The sequence below is a fragment of the Papaver somniferum genome, unplaced genomic scaffold, assembly GCF_003573695.1.
Source record: "Papaver somniferum cultivar HN1 unplaced genomic scaffold, ASM357369v1 unplaced-scaffold_117, whole genome shotgun sequence".
In the NCBI taxonomy this organism is placed as follows: domain Eukaryota; kingdom Viridiplantae; phylum Streptophyta; class Magnoliopsida; order Ranunculales; family Papaveraceae; genus Papaver; species Papaver somniferum.
In genome coordinates, this window is record NW_020620714.1 from 7,493,197 (window position 1) to 7,503,842 (window position 10,646).

The 10,646-nt window shown below is 37.6% G+C and overlaps 2 protein-coding genes across 2 annotated transcripts; one reads left to right on the plus strand and one right to left on the minus strand.

Moving 5' to 3' along the window:
• The first annotated feature begins 553 nt into the window (after window positions 1-553).
• Window positions 554-1,531, plus strand: LOC113329452 (fructokinase-2-like). The gene has a single exon (XM_026576324.1). The coding sequence runs from the start codon at window positions 554-556 to the stop codon at window positions 1,529-1,531; it is 978 nt and encodes a 325-aa protein (XP_026432109.1).
• Window positions 1,532-2,761: 1,230 nt separating this feature from the next.
• LOC113329760 (pentatricopeptide repeat-containing protein At1g62590-like) lies at window positions 2,762-3,343 on the minus strand. The gene has a single exon (XM_026576596.1). The coding sequence runs from the start codon at window positions 3,341-3,343 to the stop codon at window positions 2,762-2,764; it is 582 nt and encodes a 193-aa protein (XP_026432381.1).
• Between the last annotated feature and the right edge of the window lie 7,303 nt (window positions 3,344-10,646).

The window sequence follows — 10,646 nt, forward strand, 5'->3', positions numbered from 1 at the left end:
TTCTGGAACCAACTCATTCCGCTGCCGGTAGGTTGACAGAATAGTGTCACCGATTGATAATATACTAGACCCTCAATTTTTTAATTTCGGATGCGGGACTATGTTTTAAGTCCTGGACAAAATAATTTACCAAAATTAGAAAAGGTTTTCTTGGTAGAGAATTCTGTTCGAGGCATGGATCACCAGGAATCAAAAGCAAACCATTGTTTTTCGTGGATGCTTGAAATATGCTGCTAGATCCAACTGTTGCTTTTGATCATCGGCTATTCCAAAGTTTCAAAACGAAGTGATCAGCTAACGAAAAAGATCAGTGTCAATCCATACACGATAGGATTTTTTTTCTTATAGAATCCTAATAGGAATAGGTTGAATGGACTAATTCTAACTCTTATCTATCTCGGATATGTTTATCCCTATAAATAAACCCCTAAGCCCATCCTCCGATCATATCATTCTTAATCACTTTGAATTTTCTTGTCTTTCGTCGCTAGCTAGCTATTCTTTTTATCGCTCTATAATAATCTCAGATCAAATTCTCTGAAGATAAAAAAACATGTCGAAGTCATCATCGTCAGAGATTGTGTGTTTTGGTGAGATGTTAATTGATTTCGTGCCAAACGAATCCGGTGTATCACTAGCTGAATCAGCTGGTTTTCTCAAGGCTCCCGGTGGAGCTCCTGCCAATGTTGCTTGCGCTATTACTAAGCTTGGTGGTTCTTCTGCTTTCATTGGCAAGTTTGGAGCAGATGAATTTGGACATATGCTGGTTGATGTGTTAAAAGAGAATGGGGTGAACAGTGAAGGTGTTTGCTTTGATAAGGACGCGAGAACAGCACTTGCTTTTGTAACATTGAAGAAAGATGGTGAAAGGGAGTTCATGTTCTACAGAAACCCGAGCGCTGACATGATGCTGAAATATTCTGATCTTAACATGGGTTTGATCAAACAAGCTAAAATCTTTCACTATGGTTCTATTAGCTTGATCACCGAACCATGTCGATCCGCACACATGGCTGCCATGAAAGCTGCGAGGGAGGCTGGTGCTTTACTTTCTTATGATCCTAATGTAAGGGAACCACTCTGGCCTTCTGCTGAAGCTTGTCGTGAGGGTATCAAGAGCATATGGTCTAGCGCTGATGTTATCAAGGTCAGCGACGACGAGGTAGAATTCTTAACCCAAGGAGATGCGGCAGATGAGAAGAACGTTTTGTCACTCTGGTACGACGGTTTGAAATTGCTGTTAGTAACTGACGGGGAGAAAGGGTGCAGATACTTCACAAAGCACTTCAGGGGAGCCGTGGAAGGATTCTCGGTAAACACCGTGGATACTACAGGAGCTGGTGATGCTTTTGTTGGCTCATTACTTTGCTCTGCTGCAAAAGATTCTTCAATTCTGGAAGACGAAAGCAAACTGAGAGAAGCTCTAAGAATGGCTAATGCTTGTGGCGCAATCTGTACAACTAGGAAAGGAGCCATTCCAGCACTCCCAGACAATGCTGCTGCACAGAAGCTCATCTCGGGTTCCCCCTAGATGATGAATTCCCTTTTGTTTGACTTTTGATAACCTAGCTCCGTCTTTATAAGTTGTTTTTAACATTCAGTTTTTCCATACAGTTAATTGTTATCTCGTTTACTTCGGGAGAATGTCTATTAACTCTGTTCTATGAGCGATAATTATGATATGTTACACCACTTTATGTTCCATTCCACTTCTTTTTCCAGTTTAAATTCAAAATGGTGGATGGTTGTGTTACGTACACTAATCTTTACCTAAACCGACGGTCTTTTATCCGGAACAAAAATTCCGAAAGAGAATCCAATCGGAATCGTATGTTATCCCCAATGTAGTTAGAAGAACGAGAAGAACAAACCTTTACATGACTAATGACTTACCAGCTGACTGTATCATTAATTTGGATATGCATGTTTGTATTAATTATGTAATCTCCTTTTCGATACTGTTGTGAAGTAAACTTGGGTTTATACATGAAAATCATAAGAGATATTCAAAGTCCATTATACCTTTCGATCAGAGTCCAATAAATAATCGACAGAAAAAAGTCTGAACAGTTATGTGATTTGTTTGAGTTTATATTTGGTTGGCTAGTTCTTGGTACAATCAAGACCAGCAGCACACTTTCATTGTATTTTATTCATTGGATACATAAATTCATCATTTCAAATATATCAATAATAATTCATTCTTTATTGCCTTACATTTCCTCATGCATCTATATATATGTCAGTTTTATTTCTGTTCATGCCTATCACCTGGGGCTTCCGCAGTGTCCATGACCATTTTAATAGTTGAGTGTATCTAATGCTAGAGCATACAAACTTATCGTGAACTCTCAAGTTCAGAAGAAGAAAAGATGAATGTGGGACACAAGAAAATTATTGCATGGTTAAAATAGTGTGAGAGATTATTATTGTTCAAGAGGATAAAAGAGTAGAAGAATGTCACAGCTTGGGAGTTATACAAGGGATGAGTGTAACTCACGAAGGATGAATAAAACTTGATGATGGTTTCAAAATGATATTCATTGTTTAATATTTTGAAAATTGGAAACCATATATAAGAAACCATATTTTCATTCAAATATGTGTTCATAGCTTATAGAGATTTAGCTACCCACCAATAACAAAAAAGAAAAGAAAACGAATTAAAGACTTTTTAGCTCATCTGCAGAGAAAGTTTTTACCAAAGAATAAATAATAGAATCGCTTGGTGAAAAGATTTTTCTAGTTTCTTCCAGATTTTTTAGCATATTGCGAAGATTCTGCAATGCGTTGCCAGTCTCTTTCCTCCGGAACCACCATTGATGACGGTAGAATCACTTGATGCAAAGTGTCTTCCATACATCTTGCGAAGAAACTGCAATGCCTTTCCTGTCTCTTTTCCTCCTAAAAAACCATTGATGATGGTATCATATGTTTTAGAATTTGGTAAACAACCTTCCTCTTCAGTTTTGATGATTAATTTGGCAGCTTCCAAGAACATCTTGTTAGAAAATAGACCTCTGATCATTGTGTTGTATGTTACCACATTAGGAACTAATCTTTTTCTTGGAATGTGATTAAAAAGTTTTCTTGCATTTTCCAACCTGCCAGCCTGACAAAAACCATGAATAAGAATGTTGTACATGTCAATATCAACAGGACTTTCCATGGATTCAAATAATTTTACTGCCTCCTCCATTTTCCCATTCTGGAAAATACCATTTAATATAAGGATGTATGTAACTACATCTGGAAAATGAGAAGCAAATGCCCTCTCATTAAGAAACTTCTCTGCAGAACGTTGCATCTCATTAAAAATCCTCTTTGCAGTGTTTTCTGCCATCCCAATATAGTCCCTCTAATAGTGCATTGTAAACATCAGTTGTTGGTCTCAGTGCCATTTTGTTTCATTTTCTCGAATAACTGTATAGCTTCATCCATCTTACCGTCTTGCAATACGCATCAATTAATATAAGCAGCTGATAACATCCGGTTCAAAGCCCTTACCCACCATTATCTCAAACTATATAACCCGCTTATTGCTGCTGGCCTTCCGAAATCAAATCGTTCGTCATTGTAGTGTATGCACTCCGGTAAGGTAAAATTTCCTTGATCCAATATTTTATCAAAATATTTTCTTGTTTTTTGTAGTGTAGGAAATCCTACAACCACATCCTTAATGAAATCTATAGAACAACTCAAGTAATTATCAAAAAAATTCATAAGACATTCATTAGATCTTCAATTTGGATTCAAAATAATGAGAAAGTCTTAACTTGGAGAACAAATAAGTTTTCTCTCTCCTGAATTCCTTATGTAAGCTCTCCCAAAAGATCCTCCTCAATACAAGGTCGCTCGGTCCCCTTATATAGGGGTTTACATAGTGGATGACAGCTAATAAAGCCCTTATTTGCGGATCTGGCGTGCGTCATTATCGCACACTTACACTGGTTCTTCTCGCGCGTGCTCTATAACATCGCACGATATTCATACTTTACTCGTGATTATGCTGACGTCATCTTATGCGTCATTCTGGATATCTTTATGCGATTTCCTTCGCTCGCTCTTTATCATTGTCTCGCGTACTTGATTGGTGTACGGTATTCTGTATCTACATTTTGCTTTCTCATGTCTCTTATGTCTTTGAAAGAGAGAGCGATATGAGAAAGTTCTATTTATTCTGCCGCCCACCATTCACCTTTTCTTATTCCTGTCTACCGACATATCTCCGTGATTTCAGTGTAACCGTCTACACGTGCTAATTTTCTCCCCTTTTTACCGGCACGTTCGAATTTAACCGGTCATCTTTTTCGTCTATTTATTAACCAGGCTTTTAGAGAGAGAGTCTTTTCTTCTTATTTCGTCTTCTCTTCTGGGTTTTTTGAGTCCTCTGCAAATCTTCATCTTCTTAAAATTTCTTCATCTTAATCTTTTGAGATCTCAATTTGCTTTTGCTGCTGTTTCTATGGATTCTCATCAAAGGTTTGATTTATTTTACTCATCTTATCTCTCTTTCTGATTCTGCTGAAACTGATCTCATCTCGATCTCTTTCTGTTAAATCATCGTGCTAATCTGTTGTTATATTAATTCCCATACTGGTTCTGTTTCAGCAAAAGTTCTTCCTCAGGCCATACCAAATTTACAATTCCCAACCCTAATTGTTCTTCAAGTCTGAAAGACAAAGAATCTCTCAAGAGGAAATCATCGCATAAAAAATGAGCAAGAAATATTGTTTCCTTTATGAAACAATATTGTTGCCTCTGTTTCTTATCTGCATTTTTATTCGCAGGATTCCGAGTCGAGATGGTTGGCGGTAAAAAGTTGAAGATTAAAAGAGTTCGCAAAGCCCCAACGCTCAATAAGGGCCTCATCATTCCTGAATTTGACCGTAAGGAAGTCGAGGTCCCTTCTCGCGTTAATATTGATACTCCTACACAAGGCTTGATTTCCTCTGTTTCTGTGGATATAACTGCTTTTCCAAACGAAGTTTTTGCTGCTAAGGATGATGTGTCAGCTGATCATGCGGTGAAGGAAATTTTTGCTCCTTCAACTGTGACCGCACCATCAGTGAATCAGCCTGTCTCTACCTTTGTGAATATTCCATTGTTTGTGAACATTCCCACTTCTGTAGAGAACATCGCACCTGTGGAAAATGTTATTCCTATAGAGAATATTACTTCCCCTGCATTTATGAGTATCGCTTCCTCTACTTATGTTCCTTTTTCTTCTAAATTCACCTCCATTTCGTTGGAGTCCATCTCTGTTGATAGGGAGTCTTTGAGGGAGTAGATCCCGCTTCTCAAGCTTTATCTAATATTATCAATGCTGCTCAGTCGTCCATTACCAACCCCTTTAAACTTCGCATCTGTGATGCTCTGAGTAGGTTATTGTGCGGTTTTCCACCAAACAAAGAAACAAGAAGCGAGATCTTCTCTTATCGACCCAAGCGTCCATATCGCTCTTGATCTCTCGGTGAATGTTCTTGCACATATATTTTTTTTTATTCACACTTATCTTGTTTCTCTTTCAGGAATCTCACCGCCTGATGATCTTGGCTGAGGGATATTTTCAATCTAACAATTTTGCGTTGCAACTCGCTTTAGAGAAAGAAGTTAATAATCTAAAAGGGGAACTCCAAATTGTAACTCTAGAATGCGAAAGTGTTCGCATAAGAATCAAGAACATAGAGGTGCAATTCTCTTCACTCCTACAGCCCCTTTAGAAGTAATTTATCTTTTTTGTTCCATTTTTTTTTTGAATTTCCTCGTTCGCATTAAGATTTAAATCAGAAACACGTTATGGAGAGATATGATCTTCAATTTGCCGTTGAAGATGCTCGCACTGACAATGAGAAGTTGCTGAACCAAATAACCAGTTCATAACGAGAATTCGTATTTGCTTGACCATATTGAAAATTTAACAAATGAGAATGTCCATTTAACTCAATAGTGTGAGACATTGGGTTCCCAGGTTTCCCGTCTATCTAAATTGTTATCTAGTGCTGATTTAAGACATCAAACTTTGTCAGATGAGAATCAAGGTCTATTCATGGAAAAGCGGTCTTTCTTAAAGAAAGAAGCAAGTTTTTGCATCAATATCTTGTTCTCCAGAAAATTTGTGATAACTAAGAGCAATCTCTTCTTATGTTAAGGAATCAGCTAGATGAATTAACAAAGACATTAACCGCTCAAAACGAGAAGATTATTCAAAGTAAGATAAATTTGACCAAGAGGCTGTCGAAGGCTGAGATTGAGAGGTTGTTTCGAGAGGCATATAAATACAAGTCAGAAGATTTGTAAAATACGAAGAAGCTGAATTCGAGGAACTGCTTTGGGAGTTACACATATAACACGAAGCACATGATCTATAATATAGGAGGGGGGCTAGCATTAGACCTAAAGAAGAAGAGTGAGGATGTAATCAACAGTGTCATTCAATGACTGGATTGCAAGGACCTAAGTGACGTAGAAAATATTAACAAGCAGAAGCATCAGTTAGTAATTGTATGCAGTCCCATCCTTTAGATGCACCAGCATGTTGAAGCTGGTGTTGAAATAAAAATCTAGGAAATCGACTAATGTAGGGTTTGTTTTATACAGTTGATATGCTTAAGTTATTTTCTTAGCAATCTTTAAAAACAATTCATTTTTTTTGTGATCCTGCTTTTTAGTAGTTTGGTCGTAGGTATTTACCGTTTTGTTAATGAACTAGTGGTGCATATAGTGTAGCGCATATATCGTGGAGTGGGTAGTCCGAGATGGAACACCCTGAACACGAATACTAATTAAGGTTAAGCTTCTAAGCATGATTTCATTTACCTGGTTTTTTTTAGGTATAGAAACTCCTCGTAAAAAGTTTAACTCGGAGTAATGATAGACGACTTGATGCCGGTGATGACAAACGAATATGTCTCTTCGAACTCAGAAACACACATGTATAATGCTAAACCATTAACCGCAAAAAAAAAATCCAATTTTAACTAGGCTTACAAATGAATAGTGCCTCTTTGAGTTCAGAAACGCATAAACTTAATGTGTTATCTTTCAAACTCACCCCTAAGCTTGCATCAGGAACGGGGTTCAACAATTCTAGTTCACGATTGTAGATACTATAAATACTGTGATCGCAAAGAGTAAAAAACAGTAAAAGGTTAAATATCCATCCCCCAATCGGCTTCGGCTTTCTTGGTGGTTCTTCATGAGGCTCGTTGTTAGGCACACGAAAACATGTTCATCTAATGTATTAATATGTTGTTGGAGCTTAACTTAAATTATTGGGATTCCAACTAGCTTCTTCTAATAAGATTCTTTTTCCAACGAAATAAAAATAGAGACAAGTTAAATAACTAAAATAAACAAATTAATCAAAGATAATTAAGTAATTTATCAATTCTTGGATATCCCTTAAAAATACACCCTAGCGAGGCAAATCATTTTGTATGCATCAAAATTTACTAACAACAGTTTATATCCCTTATCCCAAAAATAAAAAAAAAAAAAAAACAATGGTTCCCGAAAAAAAAGCAGTGGCGCCCGTCGTTCATCTTAAACCGGCTACAAATCTTGGCCCAAGATAAAGGGCCAAAGAATACCCTATCATAAGCACTTCAGTCTCGTACATTTTAGGTGAGTTATCTATCTTCCTTTGTAGAGTCTACTAACCTGAGTAAAAATGGCGTCCTTGGATGATTGGTACACCATACCTTATCCCTGAAGACAAAATAGTGAAAGATCCAAAATATGACAAATTCGTTGATTTTAGCATGAAAATAATTTAATTGATTTTATATATCATGGCTTGTGGGGAGGAGGAAGCACAAGAATGAGAGAGAGAGGTTCAAGAGAAGAAAGTTACAGAAACAACAAAGCAGAAATGTAAGTCTCATGAGAAGAATTCACGAAAAAGAAAGTGATAAAAAGAAGAGTAAGATATCCAGCAGAGAATGAATGAGTGCAATGGAATTAAACCTTATTTAATTGGGAAGCAATTGAGTGAATATATGTTGGATGATGATCAAAGATTAGAAATTTAATCGGAGTGCTGGAGGAAGATCTTTTCGGAGTAGTTGTAGTTGCAGCAGCAATTTGTAAAGGAAAAAAAAAAGGCACGAGGAACAAAACCAACCAGCAAGGTATGGTGTATACTTGGCGATCCGGCTAACCTCTCCGTTGCATTGTGCGCATTGCTTGCACAGAAGGAGGCCACCTTCTCTGGCCCCGGCCGGCCAAGAGACCAGGGAGGGCTACCACCTTCGGCCGCCTGTGCAACATTGATGCGCATTGCATTGTTGGCATGGCCCTAGCTCAGGCTTAGACTTTCTGGAACCAACTCATTCCGCTGCCGGTTAGTTGAAAGAATGGTATGACCGATTGATAATATAGGAGATCCTCAAATTTTTAATTTCAGATGTGGGACTATGTTTTAATAAGACAAGTAATAATTTACCAAAATTAGAAAAGGTTTTCTTAGTAGAGAATTCTGTTTGAGGCATGGATCACTAGGCAGGAATCAAAAGCAAACCCTTGTTTTTCTTGCTTTAGTCGATGCTTCGTCAAATATGCTGCTAGAGCCAACTGTTGCTTTACATCATCGAGTTGCCGCTACTCAAAAGATGCAGAACAAAGTGATCAGCTACCGAAAAAGATCAGTGTCAATGAATCCAAGAATAGAAATCCTTGCATGAAACTCGTCAAAGACTTGTGGTTAAGCGAATCGAAGAAGAATGGCAATCCTGTATTCACACTGCTCTTGGGTTATTATCTCGTGGAGCAAGTGGTGAAACCCTAAAAGAGATATTAGGGTTCCTCAACTGTGAAAGCATCGACATAATATATTCTAGTTATTCTCAACTCGTCCACATGTTGTTGGGCGAAACACATACCGCCGGACCTAAACTCCTCGACACAATAAATTCTACTCATTGAGATGTTGGGCGGACAACTCATTGAGATGTTGGACGAAACACGAATTGGACCTGAACCTCAAGGTCCGAAACTCTCTTTCGTCGGTGGTATTTGGGTCAGCCTCCTCCCTAGCCCTTAAACCTTCATTTCAACAAGCTGACTGGGATGTTGAATACTGCTGATACTGTTAGTATGTTTCAAGTTGATGGTAATGAGGAAGATCTGACTCAGAATATTCATAGTAAGCTTCACGTTTCAAACGTTTATCGCAAGTGTTTTGTTGAACTTGATGAGGTTGGAACCGAAGCTGCTGCTTCGGCTGCTGTCATTTGGGATATTGGTTCTGCCATATGTTCTCCAACTCCCCTCCTCCTATGGTCGATTTCGTAGCGGATCATCCATTCATGTTCATAATCAGAGAGGAGAAAAGTGGTGCTGTGTTTTTCATGGGACATGTCTTTAATCCTCTATCAAACTAGTCTTCTATATCTCTTTTCTTGTTTTTCTTTGAATTTAAGAGAATTGATTCTGGGTCGTGAATTTTTACGTTCATTTCAGTAGGTTGTAATTTATAATAGATACTAAATGTTAAAAGTATTGGTGACTACCAACTACTGGTCTAACTGTGACCTAATGGAGTTTAAAAACAAAAGACACCCCGTTCGACACTTCATGCAAACATGCACACTACCGTGTGACCTATTCAGTAACACAACAGCTTGTACTTGTTAATATAATCAATCCCTATACAATGACGTATACAGTGATAATTGAAACGTATAACCGAACTTGGTTAGGTCCATATTGCAATCAAGAGGTAGACATGATGCTAAATCAAAGAAAACCCACTATATATGATCATGAAATTAGTATAATCAATCCCTCTTTAATAAAAACAACTTGAAAAAAGAAAAAGAAAAGCTTACCAATAATGGTGTTCGTAGGATTAACAGCAGCATGATTCTTAGCAGCAGCGCCGATCATACGGTCAGTATCATTAAAAGCAACCTATCCCAAACTGCAACACATGGATAATATGTTGTCCCTAGATCTATTCCTACAGTTCTTCCGGTTCCAGCCATTGAAATGATATATGATTAGATCAGATAATAGCCCACAAACCGATTACATACTCCCAAGATCACTAATTTTAGATCTGTGAATCCCTGAGTGAATTATTTATGAAAGAATAGAGGTTTTGAAACTAGAGAGTCAGAGCGAGAAAGTGAAGATTTGGAGTTTTAAGTTTTGAACCAACTGATTATATAATTTATATTGATTCTATAAAGGAGAGTTCTTGCTGACAGAGCGACCTACTCACTCTAATTACCAATATGCTTAGTATCTGATGACAGGGAGGGATGGATGGACCATTTCTTGTCAGTAAGTTGCACTTCTAGCATGTGAAAGGATCGATTATGTTATCCATGTTTCATACATTTTGTTTCCGAGTGGCTGAATATTTTCCAGTTTCTTTAATATAATGGTCACCCTAGTAAGAGAATTTCAGTAAATACTGACCAACAGTGTTGGAACAAAGGAGAATATTTGGTTTTTCTATTTATGATTGGCTTACACTGCAAGAAAATATTCTCTAGATATGTTGCTATCTATACGAATATGTGGCATGTATAAGATATATATATACACGTCTTGTAAAACCTCCATTGATAATAAGAAACCCTAATCATTCTTCTCCCGTGGACGTAGGCTATAGCCGAACCACGTTAAACTGTGTTTCT

What these genes read in the sequence shown, in the direction of transcription:
- LOC113329452 (XM_026576324.1), top strand. Translation starts at nt 554, where the DNA reads ATGTCGAAGTCATCATCGTCAGAGATTGTGTGTTTTGGTGAGATGTTA.
- LOC113329760 (XM_026576596.1), bottom strand. Translation starts at nt 3,343, where the DNA reads ATGGCAGAAAACACTGCAAAGAGGATTTTTAATGAGATGCAACGTTCT.